Below are 19,081 nucleotides of genomic sequence, written 5' to 3'. Positions count from 1 at the left end.
AATATTATGGGTGGGTAGTTTTAAATGTCAATATGTTTTCCTATAAACTCATCATGTGGTAAGTAACGGAAAATAGTTTTATGTGGGAGGAGTTTTAAAAAAATTGACATTTTAAAGACCTAAATGTCTTAAATGGATGACTATTAAAATACAAAATTAGACAGAACAGAGACATTTTGAAGATTGTATTTGAGTAGTATCCTAAGAGGCAGATAATGAATGACTCAGATACTCTGAGTGGTTTGGGCTGACTCACATGTTTTGGAAAAACGTATCATCAACTCACTGATTCTGTCATTGTTTTTCCCTTTGTTCCACCTGGCAGTACCAAACAAATCTGAAATATCAGTGACTTTCTCAGCTCCAATTTCTCAAGAAGACTTTCCAAACCACCAATAACAAGTCTAAGGTTTGAATACATAAACATTTAATTTATTTGAATAATACTCACTAACAGACGCACAAGGCATGTCTGTAACTATGGATCATGTAGGGGGTGGGAAATCCAAACAGCTTTGACAGGATGAGTAGAGAAGAACCAAGACTGGACTGGACTTGTCAGGATGGAAGAAAAGGGCTTTCTTAGCCAGTACTGCTGGAATGGTGCTTCCTGGAGGATATTTTAAATCACAAATATTATCTGGACTTAAAAATGAGGGAGCCTTGGCCTTTGTTCAAGAAAGGATCACAGTCTACTAGGGAAACTGACACAGAAACTAATAGGTGATACCATTTGATATATCCTACATATAAGAGCAACATTTTGGGGGGGACACAGAATAATCAGTGTCTTACGCCTCCAGGATTAAGAGGCCCTACAGAAGGAGTGGCATTTGTCCTGGGCCTTAAAGGATGAATTGAAATTCTAAATGTCCACAAAATAGGGGAAAGCATTTCAATCACGAGTAAGGACCACATAAGAAAGAAAGAAATACAGGAGTGCAAATTTTGGGGTGTATTCAGAGAATGGTTAATAATTCAGTGCACCACAGACTGGAGAAAGTAGTAAAAGATAAGATGGGAATACGGGACACAGAGATGTGTCATATCTGTGCAGTTCTCTTGGCATGGGTCACATGATCTCTGTCTTGGCATTATCCCAGTCTAAAGAATATGTCTAACCTGAAATATTCTTCTAAATCTGTGATTTGACTTCTTGGCAGAACCCCAATATGGGTGATGAATAACAGTAGTCTAAGAAAATCTTGCAATCTTTTCTATACCCATGCGTCCTTGTGTTGCTTATAGTGCTAAGAACTTAGGGTGTGAAGTCCTTGATAAATAACTATTGAAAAATGTAATGATGAGTCATATGAATATGCAGACACGCATACCTATACCTATACATACAACTTCAGAAACTTCATTGCTTTCTAAACATTCAAGTCTAACTGGTGTGTTACAACTTTCAAAATATGTTCACTTGAATGTTGCTGAGAGAGTTTTTGACCTTTTGCTGTTTTCCCACAGGATTGAAAAAACGTACAAGGAAGGCCTTTGGAATACGGAAGAAAGAAAAGGACACTGATTCTACGTATGTACTTTAGCAGTTTGCCTCCTTGAAGAAGCTATTTGCATAAGAGATGCTCTTGTCATAGTCAATATAAGATTGCCACACAGTTTTCTCAGATATTGTGTACTATTTGCTTTCCCCATTTCTGAGTAAACTGTAATTATTCAATATAAAGAGTTCTTAGATTTATGCTAAAAAAGTAAAAATTTTTCATCACGTGTTCAGTTTTTTATCATGTGTTTCTTTCTTTTCTTTTTAAATCATTACACTTCCCAGCAGTCTCAGGACGCAGAAAATGTGACTGTTAATTTTATGAAGGATAAAAAGAATTCATTACCACATATAGGGTTGAGCCTATGATCTGAACTAAACAACAAAACACCTGTTTGGATAGATTAGACCTAGCCAGAAACAGAAATGTAGACTACATAACCTCCCAAAGCTCTTACTTGAGATGCCAAGATTTTGTACAAGCCAAATTGTAAATCGACCAACAGAATTCAGGAATGATTGGATATTTAGCGGTGAATAAGAAACAAAAGCCAGAAACAACTGTGGGGATGCTTTTACATATTTAAGTGATCATATCTAAGAGAATTAGTTGCCCACAGACACTGATAGACCCTGAAAATGTCCAATGACATAACAGTTTCATTCCACTAACTTCCTTCCACTTATTTGACCATCTTGAATTCTCCTGCAGAAGTATTTGGCTCTGACACAAAATCTCAGTTGCCTTTTGGAGACAACCAGGTAACTTATATACGTGAAGTCCACTGGCCAGGAACTTGAGACTCCAGCCCAAGACCAGTGTAGGGAGAACACAATTATTCAGCTGCAGGTGCTTGTGACCAGGTAGAAATGCAGATCTGATGTAGTTTGCTGTACATCAGAATTGAACCCATTATACCCCTCATTTGGCTAGAATCTCTGAAAGAAAGTTAGAAAAAGGGAACAGCAATAGTTGTATGGGCATAGGTGAAAATGAAGAAAGCCACATTTATTCTCGCCTTTAGCTTTTCATTCTGTATATTTTTATCATGCATACATTTTATCACAAGATCCTGAGTATTTCCCTGGGTCTTTGTCCTTTAAGAATTTATGATTCATGAGACAAAATATCTACTACACAAATTAAAGTATTGTTTATACAACTAATGAGGTAACATATTTGAAATGACTCATATGGTACCTAATACTTAGTAAATGCTCAGCAAATGGCAGCTGCTGGTACTCTTATTATTACTGACACAAATTAATATGTGTAAGTTCCTTACAAGCAACTAAGATGGGATTTCATGGGAATTTGAGGGTGAAAAGTCTCATATTTGGATTGACGATCAGTGATGCTTCAGGATCAGGGAGGAGACTTGAGTTTGGCCTTCAAGAAGATGAGGATGTATATTTCATGCAAAGGGAACAACAAAAGCAAAAGCAGAAAGGTAGAAAAGTCCACTAGGCATTTATTGACAAGATAAATGGGGCAGTTTGTCTACTTGGGAGTTACAGGTAAAGGTGATAATGGAAGGCAAGGCTGGAAAGGAGATCAGGACCAGATAGGAAGGGCCTTAAGTACCAGGCCGAGGTGTGTGGGCTACCTCCATAGGCAGTGGGCCACCTTGAAACCTTGAAAGTTTTTTAAGCCAAAGAGTGTAAAGGATTGGGGGAACGAAGTTATTTTTTGTCTAGATGCCAAATACTAAGTTCTTATATTTTCTTTTTTCATTTTCCTTTGTAACTATTTATTTCATGGATATTACATTTACTTTTGTCCTGCAAATTTTTCTAAATAACTAAGTTACGAATATTTTTCTGAGGATTATATAAATTACATTGTTTCTTAAGAAGTTTGCCATTTTCTAATAATTAACCACCCAGAATATGTGCTGATGCCTTCACTAGATCAGAAGACCTGGGCTGTAGTCCCAGCACAGCCCAAACTCCATGGCTTTGGGAATTACCCTTTACTTTGCTGGGCCTCAGTTTCCACACCTGTAAACAACAACAACAAAGAAATTTACACTAAATGGAATCAAATTTCCCTAAAGGGCCAGACACTATGTGAGTCATATAAGGGAAGGCATTATAGGATTCGTAGTGCCAGGTGTTGTGTGGGACGCTATTCAATGGATCTCAGGAGAACATCGCTAACAGAAACTAAATCCATTTCTGAAGGAAGACAATGTCTGTAACTGACAACACCGGAGATTTCTGGCATGCGAGGAAAGTTATAAAGGAAAAAGCTTTCTTGAGAGAGAAGAGGTTGAACAATCTCTCCAGGGCAGGCTGCACTAATTTACATGTAGCCAAAGCACTACTCTTCCATCACCATTTCTGAAGTTATTAAAATAACTGAGTTATTCCTTGCAGCTATGGGTAGAGGCCAAATATCTCTCTGAGGTACTCTAATAAGACATTTGTTTAAAGAATCCCAAGTATCCTTCGTTAACTTCTTATCATTTGAGAGTCCCAAATTACTTATGTGATAGCAAAATAGCTGAAGCTGGTTCCACCGTCAGTAATGGTCAAAGAACAAGCTGTTTAGTATTTTTAGTATAAGCCTTTGCTTTTCATGAACTCCGTAATGCTTTCATGAACTCTGTAATTTGATCACATATCATTCTCGGAAAAGAAATCATAAATGCAAAGGGGTTGGGAAAGTGCTCTAGCAATTTGCTGTCCCTTCAGCTTTAGTAAATGCTTATGTTTGTCTGTGATCATTGAAACCTTGTTGATGCAAACTGTTTTTCAGGGCTGCTACAACTCACTATGGGTTGCTCAGCAACCTGCTAGGGTAGACACCAGAACCAACTTCAGGTGATTGAACCTCCTTAGATGTACAGTGGGCTTATGACCAGAGTTTCCTGATTTGATCATCATTGCAGCAGCTGGTCGGGGAAGGGAGAGAGCTTGTGCTAAGTGGCAGGCCCTGTGCAGGGCATATGTTGCGCTGATATCCTTTTTAGTCTTCCTAGTAATTAAATAACGTTAGCAGCAATACGTCAATTTTAAAGAGAAATATTAGTGCCAAAGGAGGTTAAGTAATTTTCTGAAGGCTACTCAGAAACTAAGACTTGGAGCCCATATTCTAGTCTAAAATCCAGTGTCTGTGCTTTCATCGCCGAAAAGAAAAAATATCAATGGGTAGAATTAAAACCCAGACAAATAGGAGGGTTAAAAAAAAAAAAAAGACAGTAGTTACAAAAGGCAACTGAAACTTTAAAAAATAGATCCCAAAAGTCCATGGTAGATGATTCTTTTTAAAATAGAAGTCAGCAAAGACAATAAGTCTGCCATGAAAAAGAAAAAAATTATTTTAAAATACAATATAAAACCTCAGGGGGTTAGAAAGTGAAATTAGAACACATGCCCAACTGTCTGAGGCTGCTAAAATCTCTTCACTCCCTATCCTGGGTTATAGTGTATAAAAATTATTATTCTAGAAAACATTTAATGAGCATTTACTATGTTCTAGGGACTGTTTCAGGTTCTTCTCTTTTGTTAGTCCACTGAATCCTCTAATAGCCCTATGGGGTATATACTGTTATGCTGGCTATTTTATAGATAAAGAAACCAAGAAAAAAAGGGGTGAAGTAACTTGCCCAAGCTTCTGCAGCTAGGAAATTGACACTGGTTGATCCCAGGCAGTCTGGCACTGGAGCCGGTGCCCTTAGCCACCACGCTCACTGTCAGCATTGGACACATGAGCCACATTTCCATTAGTAGAGAAGACGAAGGATCAGAATAGGACTCCAGTGCCACTATGTACAATCACAGTTTCTCTGATTAATAATTGTGAAAGACCATCCCAACAGCTGCAATTAGTATGAGGTCAAGTGCCTCCCGTTTAAGATCCCCTACTGATAGGACCTTGTACCTGGATCCACAGTGGGCAACACCACAGCCAGGCCAATCTCCGAGCTTTTGCCGCATCTATTGCTTGCGGTTCCCAAAGGCATCCCCACATGGATCAGTGCCTCTGAGCACATCCTACCCAAAAGTTGATGCAATCACCTCTCTCCCAGCTCCGTTAGTAAGGTTGGAGTCCTAGTAAGAAATACTCATATATAGAGACCTTAAGTCCCAGTAAGTTGAAGTCCTAATAAGAAATACTCAGTATATTGGCCAGGCACCATGGCTCACACCTGTAATTCCAGCACTTTGGAAAGCTGAGGTAGGTGGATTATCTGAGGTCAGGAGTTCGAGACCAACCTGGTCAACATGGTGAAACTACTTCTCTACTAAAAATACAAAATTAGCTGGGCGTAGTGACGCATGCCTATAATCTCAGCTACTTGGAAGGCTGAGCCAGGAGAATCACTTGAACCTGGGAGGCAGACATTACAATGAGCTGAGATTGTGCCATTACACACCAGCCTGGGTGACAAGAGCAAAACTCCATCTCGAAAGAGAGAGAGAGAGAGGAAGGAAGGAAGGAAGGAAGGAAGGAAGGAAGGAAGGAAGGAAGGAAGGAAGGAAGGAAGGAAGGAAGGAAGGAATGGAGGGGGAGGGAGAAAAAAAGAAAGAAAGAAAGAAAAGAACAAAAAAAAATTGAAAGAGAGAGAGAAAGAAAGAAAGAAAGAAAGAAAGAAAGAAAGAAAGAAAGAAAGAAAGAAGGAAAGAAAAAGAGAGAGAGACAGGCAGACTAAGTATATATATATAAAAAAGAGAATTGGCTTTGATGAGTATGAATTGGTACCTATTCTCAGTGCTCTCCTACTAGCCTGAGCTTACTATGACCATGATAACCTACTGGATTTACTCACCTGTTTCATTCTCTCTGTGATGAATATGTTTTCATTATTTTTATCCTTTGGTCCTAACCAATCGCCTGGCTCATTACAAGTACTTTTGTCAGCTAAGAGTCTTCCTATCATTCTATTTTAAATAAAATTTTTTCAAACTGGTTAATTTCCACAGCCAAGTAATGTCCAAAAGTCTCAAGATTTCTGTCAATTCCCATGGTCTTTCAATATTAGGATGTTCTCTGTTTCTTGCCCCTCTATCACTGATTCACCTCTGCATCTCTGTGGACACAGAACTCACTCGTTATGAAAAATATGCACTCTGTCAAGTGTATTATAATCCAAGTAGAATATTCCGCTAATTTTGAAGGGATGTTTGTGGGGAAAGGGAATCACACCTTGGAGTCTAGATGGCATCCCACCAACTCTCTGCATTGCTCGCTCGCTCTCTCTCTCTTTTCTCACTGGCTCCCTGCCATTAAGCAATAATTCTCTTACCTGATTTCACCTTCTGAAGAATGATTCCAACCCCACACCAAACTCCTCAAGATATCACAGTTCACCTTAAGCACTTATTAAGGTTTTCTTCCAAATAATGAAGGTCCCTTTCCAAGCGTAATAAGTATCCCTGTATTTTTTAGCCTCTTAAAAACTGAATTAAAATGGGAAGTTATAAAATTACAATGGCTACCTTCTAGTTTCTCCGTCTGCTCCTCTAATCCAGTTTTCCAAAATACCTCTAATACTCTAAAGTCCAGTGTGGCTGCAAGTGGGCAGTTTCGTGTTCCTAGTGAAGAGAAATCTTGGAAGAGAAAAGGAATTATAAGCAACTCACAGTTTTGAATACCATGTGTCAGGAACTATTGTAAGTTCTCTCTATATTACCTTATTTAAACTGGCTTAGAGAGGTTAAGTGTTCAAGGTCACAGAACTATTTGGACACCCAGCTTCATCTTACTCAAAAGCCCTTGCTCTTGACCACTGCAGCATAGTGCCTCCATAGAATAGCTGCCCTGGGCTTTAGTTATCAGAAGGAGCCATTTAGCAAAATGTTGTTCTCCATTTCCTGCTCTTCTATAATGGAAGGAGAAGTAAACATAGAAATACGGAGGAAAGTACCAATTCTCAAAATAAAGTTGAAAAATACCACAGAAGCTTTCTCATGTAGGAGGCAATTCAGGACCATTCACAGAAGCAAAGATAAAAGGGCTGGGCTCAGTGATTCTCCTGCAATCCCAGCTTCTCAGGAGGCTGGAGCAGAGGTTCACTGGAGCCCAGCAGTTCAAGGCTGTAGTATGCTTTTGATTGTGCCTGTGAATAGCCACTGCACTCCAGCCTGGGCAACATAGCAAGACCCCATCTCTTAAAAATACACAGGTGAGACAGCACATTGGTTTACTTGCCTCATGATAGTTTTAATGGAGCCAGCTAGAGTGGAATCTCTTTAATAAACTCTCCTCTCAAAAATGAACCAAGGCACTACCCTACCCACTTGTGGCTTTGGGCTCCAATTTTTTAATGAGAATTTCCTTCCCACATACACATACCCCACACTTAAATATCACTCAACCAATTTGTTTTGATTTAGTTTTCATTAGCCAGGTTTACCAGGGCGGGAATGCTGGGGAATGGGAGGGTAGTGGTTAATGGTTCTTACTGTTGTACTTTAGTCTATGTGGCAAGAATGATTCCTTAGCATAATAGCTATCAATTTCTTTTTGTTACAGAGGTTCACCAGATAGAGATGGAATTGTAAGTATTTAAATAACCATTTTTACTGAGTTTGTGCTTCAATATATGCTGTGTTTAAATTTCTCAAAGCCCCATTTTTTTTTTCCTGTATGGAAAAAAATACCTTGAATGACTTTTTAGACCTCTTACTATTGTAATTTTCTATATTAATTGCATGGGACATAAATGTAGTCTTGGTCAAGCTAGATTTATTTATGGCATTTACCTAAAACCCTGCCCCAGAGCAGGCAGGCAAACAGATGGTGAGTCGCAAGCCAGACAGTTCATGCAGGGGCTGCTCCCATCAACTGTTATTTCATTTCTAATTTAATGATGCAAAAGTTCATTATGGGAGAATGTTTTTCTCCGACAGAGGCCACAAAGTTGTAATGAAGCTGAGATCCAAGAAAATTGAAAGAAGCTTTTCCCCTTTAGTAGTTGTGCTGCAGATACATTTTCTATATTAAATTCAAAAGTAGGAGATGGTCTTGAAAACCACTTAAGCCTGAATTTACAGTCTGAAAGAGGAAAATGTGTCCACTGGGTTTAGATCTAACAGTTAGCTGTGACTCCTTGCTGGCCGCCAGAATTCTTGCTTTTTAAAGAAGTCCGTGGTGCATAGGCTTAGATTTATCCGAGTTGCGCTTATGGGAGTCTGCACCGACTCCTAAAATGACTTCCTTCAAATCTAAATCAGATGCCTATTCAGAAGGTTCAAAAGAACAGCTGTTACTGAAAAAAAAAAAAAAAATGGACTTACATTAGGCTCATTGGGCTGAAGTGGGAACTAAAATAAACCTTATGGTTAAAAATTTTCTTAAATCACCCTTCACAATATTATACCTAAACTGGGGTGTTAATTGCAGCTATAGCAGGAATTTTTCTTCCACACTTGACTCAAGGTTCTTAGCTTTGGGGTGCCTTTTGCTTTCGTGTGGTTCTCACCATGAAATGTTAAGAAAATAGACTGAAATTGATCAGACATTGGGTAACACTATAATCAAGGCTCTATTCAGCAGGGGAAAAAAAAGACCCAGAAGACTCAGCTTCTCCTCACCTCTTGCTTCTGGCTCAGAGCCCTCTCGTTAACTCTGTCTCAGGTACTCTCTGCTTCTGTGTCTCTTCTTTGCTTCTGGCTTGGTCCCCTCCCTGGGTTCTCTGGTCCCCTCTGACCTTTGCAAAGCTCTGTTAGCTACTCTGCTTCCTATCCTCGCTGCTCCCAGACTGGATTGCTGTTTCTTGCTTCTCTACCTGTGCCACTCTCAGTCTTGTCCTCATTTTCTTTCTCCAAACCCCTGCTCATTGTCTCTAAGGCCCCTTGCTGCCTCACTATTCTCTGTGTTCTGAACAGCACCAGTTTAAATCTCTGGTAGAATGTGCACCCTGGTACCTGGTACAGCAGCTGACACGTGGCAGGCAATGATGAGTATGTGCTGCATTAATGAACCCAGCAGTCATTCTGGGGACGCATCCCCCCAGGGCAGGGCTTCATGCCTGAGTTCCCCAAGTCCTTCACCATTCCAAATCATATGAAGTTCTTTATTAGCAGTCGTGCCCACTTGGTTACTTAATTAGAAATGCCATAAATATCACTGATCGTGATTATTAGGAAAGATAAATTAGTTAATTTTGACTTCTTAGAAAGTAACACAGACCTGTTCCGGAAAAGGCTACATTCAAAATAAATGCACTTCCTCAGAAACAGGCTTTATAGGTAATTGGACATTATTAGCCAGCTGCTGATTTTACCATTTAGAAATGTTCTCCAAGCTTTCCACGTTTACTACGGTCACTGAATCTTAGAAACCAGTGCTATCTGAGTTTCTATCTGCATTCAGTTCTCAGAGATACCAACCTGATTTTCCTTCAAACTCAGACTGATTTCTTCAGCCCTTGTTTCTATAGACCCAGTCCACTTTTGCTTAACTGATATAGCTTTCAAATTATTGCCTTTTGAATGTCAAGTGTTGAAATGTGTGGTTTCATTAATGTAGTTCCACAAACTACAGGTGGTGGTGCACCTACCTAATGTTTATAAACTACTTGGTAAACATAAACTTTAATGTACTGTTGTTTATTTAATGCCAGTTTCTCAAAATCCAACGAAGCTCATCTCTGGTGACAATGCTTCTGAGGTTTAACCTATAGAGGCTTCGCGGCAGGGCTGCATGCATGAAGGTGGGCCTTGCTCCCCACTGGCTGAATGTACCCGTCACTGGCAGAGCTGTCTGTCATGGTGTCCAAGTGTGACGATGCATCCTAACCTAGACACAAACTCTAATTTGTGCAGGGCAAACTAACTTTTTTCTAAGCAGTTCCAGTTTCCCTCCACACATAAACTTGGAGCACAGCCCTTGCTGTGAGAAGGTCATTTTTTATCACCCTGAACAGGTGTGCAGGAAAGGGCACAGATTTGGAGCTGTCAGCTGTGTGTGCTGTATGTATTGGTGACCCGCAGGAAGGCTTTGATCCAAGCTAAACTGAACTTTTCCCACTTAGGTTAGAAATACAAACATTTTTATTCCGTCTCTTCTTGTGTGTCCTTGTGCCTGTTCTCTATGTGTAAATTAAATGCTGGCTGTATAAGAAATAGATCCACATGGTCCCTATTGCCTGGGACACATCTTCTTCCTCCTCCCTCCTTCTCTTGGCCTAACCAAGCTGGCCTGCTGAATAGAGCCTCATTATGGGCCCCAAAGTCCACTCTTTCCTTAAGGAACCCTGCCAAGATTGGTAGGCCGTATGATTTGGCCTAGAGATGGTTTCTTCTATGGTATGTTTGCTGACTCCATGTAATTCTTTATATGTGTCTTGAAGAACAAGCAGATCTTTTAACCACTTTTTTCTACATGAAAACAATCAATTCCAGCAGCCCAGCCCACACGAACCACCCTACAATAGCAAAGCAGAGTGTGCGCGTGAAGGAGGAAAAAAAGTTTCGGTAAGGAAACAGATTTTAGTTTAAAATTTCCAAAGGGTTATTAAAAACAGTGAGTAAAATCCCAATTTAAAATTTGGAAAACACAGTAGTTTTCGTTTACTCCATTTAAGAAAACTCTTAGGTATTTCCAAATTACTTCTTGAATATCTGGGGCCAATTTTTAAATTAACCATATAGATATTATGGACTGACATCTGAATGTACTTTTAAAGAGTAATCACACATAAAAGGTGTGTGTTTCCTGTTTCATCAACAAAGGACAGGAATTCAAATTTTAAAAAGAATCTACTATCTATAAAGAAGCCTTTGGCCATAAAGGAAATATCACCACATAAAATGAGTAGTCATTTCAGGATAAGCACTATCTCAATAACATCAGGAATTTGGCAGAAACTTGATCTGTAGGAACCAGTGTATTTGACCAAAGAACATTGAGTCAGGGATGCTGACCCTAGCCCAAACTCTGTGGTACCTATAGCTGTATTGTACATTATGGTAGCCACATGTGACTATTTAATTAAAATTCAGTTCCTTGGTTGCACTTGGCACATTTCAAGTACTTCATAGCCACTTGTGGCTAGTGGCTGCCATCGTGGATAGCACACAGGTAGAACATTGCCATCTTCACAGGTATTTCTATTGGGCAGTGCTGTTCTATAGAATTATTTACAAAGTGAGTCAAGTTTACCTCAGGGGAGAAAAGATAATATTTAGGCAGTACATCATGTACCTTTAACATGCCCCACCCAAGGATAATTACCTGGCCATGAGCTGACCTTGAAAACCAGAGGCATTCCCAATGGAAATTGAGAACTTTGATGAGTGTATGATTGAACATAACTGTCACTATATTTATCTATTTAGCCCATCATATTATCTAAGAACAGATAATGCATGCTAACCAAAGTAAAATACCTATGAAGACATGATGAGCATCACTGTGAGCCTCAATTATCTTTAAATAATAGTCATATTCAAGTTATAAAAGTTATTTTGCTAAAGGTAGGATTTTTGAATTTTAAAACATACAAAAGAAAGGAAGAGGTAAAAATCTATATAATTACAGTTCCAAGAGAAAAATTATTGTTTATATGTTGGTAAATAACTGATACTTCTTTCACTATTAAGCCTGGTTTTTAAGTGGTGTTTCCCCACATAACTGATATTCTTCCTTGCTTCTTCTTCTTGAAAGTTTTCCATTTGAAAATCAGTAGACTCATTATCTTCACTATTACTAGTACTACAGTTGTGCCTTTCTCAATGGTTAAACCAACAAAGAATTGTTTTTTTCTTGGGTTTGGGCCAGAAGAATTCCATCCAGGCTCTGACTTAGCTTTAACTTGATAATTTCCACTTGGAAAACCAAAGATATTTGTAATAATCCACTGGCATAACTGAGACCAAATTCCTCTAATAAAGCCGTGTGTGTGTGTGTGTGTGTGTGTGTGTGTGCGTGTGTGTGTTGAATATCTACGAAAAATAATGTATTGTTATGATTTGTTGTTTGTTTTTAGTATTTGTTGTTCAAGTGTCCCTATTTTTGAAGAAAAAATTTCTACAAGTTTTGCTTCCCTTTTATCTCAGTCTTCCTTTGGTTTTCATGCAAACTGGGAAATTTTCACTCTGCCTAGATTGTCAGATTTAGAACTCACCTTTCTTTCTACAATATTAGATATATGTTGTCAGGAAGGAAAGAAAAACAAATATACATATATATATATTTATCTGTGTGTGTGTAGGTAGCTGTGTATGTTTTATATATATGCATGTGTATGTATATATATGTGTGTATGTATATGTACACACATATATACATACACACAAACAAATGTGTGTGTGTGTGTGTGTGTGTATATATATAAACTGTTTAGCTGAACATATAAGCCATCTTGGTTTTTAAGGGCCTTAGTTACGAAGATGAGATTATCATGGAAGCAAACTGTAGAACTTTGAAAATTTTGAACTCAGTAATTTATCTAATCTGTGGTTTTGAATAACAATCCTAGATCACAAAATTCATGAGTTTACTTCTCTGGAATCTGCTTAGTCCTTTTGATCTCCTATCAATATAAATTAAATGTCTATATTGAACTTGTTTGTTATATATGCTTTCTAAGAAGGAGTGGAGCATTTTGCAAAGAAGTCATATACAAACAAATTGGTAAAGCAGGAATTAAAAGAGAAAGTAAATATGATAAAGAGAAAATAGGAGCCCTGTCTACACCCAAATGAGAGAATCATTTGTATTAAGTGGCACATTATGTAATGGACCAGTTCTCAACAGTAGCTTTGTAAGGTATACACAGGCAGAGTAGATATGACAGGTTTTACAAAGACCTTTGTTCAAAGTAGAAGAAATACCACCAAAGCACTAATTCAATGAAGGCAATTATATGGGAAGATTAAAATGATGTAGTCTGCATACAAATAATCTATGTCAAGAGTGGGACAGAGAGGGAGATGGTCACAGACCTTATGTCCATGGATGCTGGTCTGTGGAGGCAAGGCATGGCCCAGTTCTTATCATTGTAAATTCTAGTGCCGTGGTAGTATATTGGAAGACAGAGGGCATGAACACAGTATCTATTTCTTGTGCATTATTTACCCTTGCCAAAGCCCTGCTAGTCCATAGAATGCCTAGTCAACATTCACTGTTATTCAATGATGATGATTATTCTGGGTTATCTAGTGATCCTATGTGCACACATAAAAAGCTTATTTCTCCACCTGTTTGTCAAATTGGGTATTAGTTGTTTACATTGCAGTTCAAGTGGCCTTTATTTGTTATTGCAAAATTAGAGATCCTGTGTCCAAACCTCATGCGTCACCATTTGATGTGTGTTGTTCTGAGATCTGCTATGCGCAGTGACATACCCTTGTCCCATGTGCTAAATATAAGAATGTTGAATGAACCCTCCATTACCAACCTGATTTGTGTGTGTCCTTTGCTCACAAGACATAGAAAATCTTGGCAATAGCTGTTTGGGTGATGCCACATCTTTGCTCAAGTGCTTGTAGCCATGTGTCGTGGCTGTGCTAGGGGACAAAGAAAACTTTAAGATAATCAGAAAAGAGTAGTACTGGCATCCAGTCAACTTGCAATGATGCGTGCTCACGGAGGCACAGATCACACAAATGACAAAAATCCACCATTAATCCTCAAATTCTATTTTTAAAATTTGATAAGAAAACTCATTTAAAAAACATTATTTTTAATAAGTAGGAGTTGAACAAACTGATGTGGAGCTGACTTCCTCTATGTTTTATCAAGGGAGTAGTTACAAAAAAATTGAGTCAGGGCTAAAATGCTAAAAGATTAATTAATGACTTGGATGAGTACTCTTTGGATATGTTGTAACTGATTGTATATAATAGCAGCATGGAGGTAAAAATGTTTCCATTTAAAATACATGTATACACGGCTCTATCTCCTGTAGGTTTAGAGGATTCAATTATAATAAAGGTGCTGCTAATTCTTCAGTAATTGAATAAAATTTGAACAGTTCATCGTTAATATCCCTGTGCCTCAGTATCCTACAATCTTTTGTGAAATAAGTACGTAGGCCTTTTTATGCAGTGTCACGGCAGCTAGATTTACCATTCCGTTACATAAATGTGGCTCCTTAATAAGCGGCTCTAATATGTCTTTCCAGTGCTGGATTTTGATAGCTCTTGCTAAATGCAGATAAGAGTTCAATGTTCTTTGTTCCTTTGTTTTCATTCAAATGTTTTCCTTCTAAATTCATTTTCAACTTTATTACAGAAGAAAAGCAATGGGGCACCAAATGGATTTTACGCGGAAATTGATTGGGAAAGATATGTGAGTATCAGAAGGTTGTTTCTCTTTATTAAGTATTTTACAGCTTAAAAATGAGTTGAGGAATTCTTATAATAGGACTTAGAAATAAGTGAAATGCTCTTCATGTCATTAGGAAGTGCCTAGCCTAGTTAGGATGGGGCTAAGAGCAATAAAGTCTGTCAGAACTGAGTTTAAGATCTTGTGCAAGCTTGTCGAACTTTATGAGATTTTTTGTGATTTATTTATTTATTTTAGCTGATCAGCTATTGTTAACGTTACTGTATTTTATGTGTGGCCCAAGATAATTCTTCTTCTTCCAGTGTGGCCTAGGGAAGCCAAAAGATTGGACACCCCTGATGTAGCCCCTACACATATCAGCTGTGTGTGGCCTTGGAGAAGTTATTCACCGGGTAGCAAAAAAGAAGTCAATGACCGCGTGTCATTGTGGCAAGAATTCAATGAGCTAATTATTTGCAAAACATTTCAGTAACCTGCCTAGCCTGTAGTATTTGCTCAAAAAATGCTTTTCTAATATTAAATCTGGGTGTTTCAGCCCTGGTTCTACTTCTTAGAAGTTTTGAGAATAGAGGTAAGTCAACCTGATTTTGGCAGGAAAGGCTTCAGGGAGGATGTGACCTCTGAGCAAAGGCCTAACATATACATAGAGGCTAACTGGCTGAACATTTGGGGGAAGAGAATTGCAGGCAGAGGGAACAGCACTGATGAGGTCTCTGAAATGAGACAGTGCTTGCAGCACCCAAATCACAAACATTGGGAAGGAGAGAACATGTGGCTAAGAGGGGATCAGTGGAAGATAATTACAAATGCGAGGCTAGAGAGGGGGCAGGAGCCAGCCCTGCTGGGCCTTATTGGCTACACCGAGGCACTTGGCTTTTATTCTAAATGCAGTGAGAAGCCAGGGGCAGTTTTTAGCAGGTAAGTGACCTCAATACACTTGTAAAAGCACCTCTGAGAACTGAGAAAGGAGGAAAAGAGGAAGACCACAATAAATGCTCAAAAAAATGGTGAGTTTCAGACACAGAAAGAAAAATACCGTATGATCTTGCTTATATGCAGAATCTAAAAAGAAGTCAAATATGGGAGGCTGATGCAGGAGAATTGCTTGAACCCGGGAAGCAGAGGTTGCAGTGAGCTGAGATTGCACCACTGCACTCCAGCCTGAGCGAAACAGAGAGACTTTGTCTCAAAAAAGAAAGAAAGAAAGAAACAAAGAAAGAAAGAGAGAGAGAGAGAGAGAGAGAGAAAGAGAGAAAGAGAAAGAGAGAAAGAGAGAAAGAGAGAAAGAAAAGAAAGAAAGAAAGAAAGAAAGAAAGAAAGAAAGAAAGAAAGAAAGAAAGAAAGAAAGAAAGAAAGAAAGAAAGAAAAGGAAGGAAGGAAGGAAGGAAGGAAGGAAGGAAGGAAGGAAGGAAGGAAGGAAGGAAGGAAGGAAGGAAGGAAAAAAAAAAGAAAAAGAAGTTAAATACATAGAAACAGTAGAAAAGTAGTCAGCAGGGACAGAAAGAGAGAGGAAATGGAAGAAGTAGCTCAAAGAGTACAAATTTGCAGTAAGGTGAGATGAAGTCTAGATATCTAAAGTACTAAAAATTTGCTAACAGTTTAGGTGCTCTTATCATACACACACACATAAAAAGGGCAACTATAGAAGGTAACAGAAATGTAAATTTAACTGTAGTCGTCATTTTACTATGTATATACATATCAAAATGTGTTGTACATCTTAAATATAGACAATAAAAATGAATTTGTTTGATGGGATTTTTTCCATGGTATGGAAAAAATTTTTTCTCTCTCCATGGTTATGGCACTTTTACTGCTTTATTAACTCCCAAACTAACTCTCCAACTCTGCCTTCTCTCACTGACAGACCTACAACCTCAACTTCAACAGGGCCACCTACAAATGCTTCATCTTCCTCCCCTCTAGGACATAGGGTATAGTCTGAAACACCTGGGGTCAAAACCTAGATCTGACATTTGCTGGGTGTGTTTCCTTGAGAAATGGTGTCTGATTTCTCTTATTTCCCCCCTTGATAAATGGGATAATTCTTTTCACACATGTTTGTTATGCGGTTCAGTGAAGTAAAGTATGGGTCACAATGCTTACCATGTAGTAAGAATCCAAATACTATCATTCTAATCCCAACAGTACAAACTGCCTTTTTCTGTTTTCTGCTTCTTTCCAAAAAATGTTAGTTGTCTGCTGTTAGAATTAGTTCAACTTGGAGAACCAGCACTCTCCCACAATTTGAGGGTAGAAATCTTGGATTCCTCTTTAACCTTCCCTCTGCTTTTTCTCCTATGACTGATCTGTTACCAAGAACCAACAATCCATCCTTTCAAATATCCTTGAGTTATCCCATCCCACTGATAACTCGATCCATGTCCTTAGCACATCTTGCCTGAAAGGATGCACATGTTTTGAATTATTTTTTCTTTCTCCAGTTCTTCTGCCCCAAGGCTATCCTGGAACATACTTCCAGAACTCCTTAAGATCCTGCTTTCAGTATGCCCCGCCCTAGCTGAGAAGCTGCAGTAGCTACCTCAAGTCCAAACTCTTCCCCTGGCCTCTTGGCCTCCATACTCTCATCTCCCCATCTCCCGCTGTGCAGCTTCTTCTCTAGCCATGTCACCGTTGCTGTTTCCCCTCTGTTTCCCCATCTGAGTCACCCAGTGTCTGCTCCCATCTTGGTGTCTCTGAACAGGCTCTTTCTTACCATCTAGAAGGAGCTCCCACTCTGCCCTCTCCTGTCTGTCCTGAAAGAGCCATAAAGACCTCTCTGATTCTTTTAAACCTCACTAATTTCCTCTTCCTTAAACCCTAACACAGGTGTTTTGTGTTTTATATTTTCTTTTTAATTTTTTCCTACCAAAACACATTTCAATTTCCCTGAGGACAAGTAATCTGCATTTCTTATCACCCATGTTGCTTAGCACAGTCCTTGGCTTACAGGAAATGAATGTTAAATTCTGTTTGAATGCTTTCTTTCACTGACAGTTGATTCCTCCTCGTTTATTTTCGCAGTAGGAGGATTCTCCAAGTGTCCTTGAGTAAATATCTAAACATATTGCTCAGAATTCACTTCCAAAAGTTAGAAGCTCCATCTCCTAAAAGAAAAGACTTTTCTATATCCTTAAATAGAAGACTCTAGAAAAAAAATAATTTCTTGATCACTGTTAGGATAATAATTACTTCATATGCACTTGTGTTTTATAGAACTCACCTGAGCTGGATGAAGAAGGCTACAGCATCAGACCCGAGGAACCCGGCTATATCCTTTCTTTATTTTTTTATTCTAATTTTCATGCACTCTCAAGAAACAGTAAGATAAATTCAGGTTTTAAAAAAGTAACGAAATAACCTAATCTTCACAAGTCCTGTTATCCTTAATATTAGAGATGAATAAACGGCACTGAGAACAGCCTGAGCTCTAGCAAGCAGGCATTTTGCCTTAATCTATTCGTAGAAAAGAGAGAGGAAAAAGAGAAAAATGTGCTGGAAAAACAACTGTGGAAATGGTGGGTACTGGGCTGTCTGCTAATCCCTGATATGACTGTCCTTTATAGCGACTAGAAAATAGTTCTTACTGTCCTCTCCCTACAATTCATCCCTGGGCAAAGCATGTCACACTGATGCATTTAAAACTCCTCGTGGATCATCTGTAAAGCAGCCTTCCTCTCTCTCTAGATGAGTCAGCTCACATGTGCTTGTCTGTGTATGCAGAGTATGACACAACAAATGGCCGACCGCTGCAAAAATGTAGAATATTAGAACCATTGCTTCGTGAAATTCACCATCCTTGATCATGTTCTGAGGAAAGGTGAATAAGTTCTAACCCTTTCCTCCTTTACTTTTGTATGTTTTGCTTTGATTTTCTGCCATCTAAGGATACTTTTGCTGTCTCTATATGCAAACACTCTTGTCTTAGAGTGGTTGCCTCCTAGTAGAAGAAAGAGTTATGTATCTTTAACTGTGTTCTACCTACCAAAGGAAAGCACTTTTATTCTTCGAGTGAATCGGAAGAAGAAGAAGAATCACATAAGAAATTTAATATCAAGATTAAACCATTGCAATCTAAAGACATTCTTAAGAATGCTGCAACTGTAGATGAATTGAAGGCATCAATAGGCAACATCGCACTTTCCCCATCACCAGTGGTGAGTGTTGTGTGTGTGTGTGTTGAACTTCAGTGAGATTGAACAGAGCTATGTTCTGCCTGTATGCATTAAGTCAATCAGAAACTTCTTAAATTGAAGCCTGCATATGGTCACCATATAATGAATTCTATAGACCTTAAGAAGCTCATTCTAGCTTGAGAAAGTTGTACTTTTTAT

General features: G+C 38.7%; 1 protein-coding gene across 16 annotated transcripts in view; it reads left to right on the top strand.

Moving 5' to 3' along the window:
* The window catches only part of SGIP1 (SH3GL interacting endocytic adaptor 1), a 225,315-nt gene that overhangs the window by 89,902 nt on the left and 116,332 nt on the right, over positions 1-19,081 (top strand). For 7 of the 16 annotated variants that reach the window (XM_073007221.1, XM_038001163.2, XM_038001234.2 and 4 more), the window contains exons 2-7: positions 1,471-1,534; positions 7,986-8,010; positions 10,859-10,930; positions 14,694-14,750; positions 17,964-18,018; positions 18,729-18,904. In XM_073007221.1, coding sequence (XP_072863322.1) covers positions 1,471-1,534; positions 7,986-8,010; positions 10,859-10,930; positions 14,694-14,750; positions 17,964-18,018; positions 18,729-18,904 — 449 coding nt within the window. The remainder of the gene's footprint in view (positions 1-1,470; positions 1,535-7,985; positions 8,011-10,858; positions 10,931-14,693; positions 14,751-17,963; positions 18,019-18,728; positions 18,905-19,081) is intronic. The other 9 variants (XM_038001198.2, XM_073007225.1, XM_073007223.1 and 6 more) reach the window with 2 other exon arrangements.

The sequence above is a fragment of the Chlorocebus sabaeus genome, chromosome 20 (assembly GCF_047675955.1).
Source record: "Chlorocebus sabaeus isolate Y175 chromosome 20, mChlSab1.0.hap1, whole genome shotgun sequence".
Lineage (NCBI taxonomy): Eukaryota > Metazoa > Chordata > Mammalia > Primates > Cercopithecidae > Chlorocebus > Chlorocebus sabaeus.
Note: the sequence above shows the minus strand (reverse complement) of the source record. Positions and strands in the feature narration are given on the sequence as shown.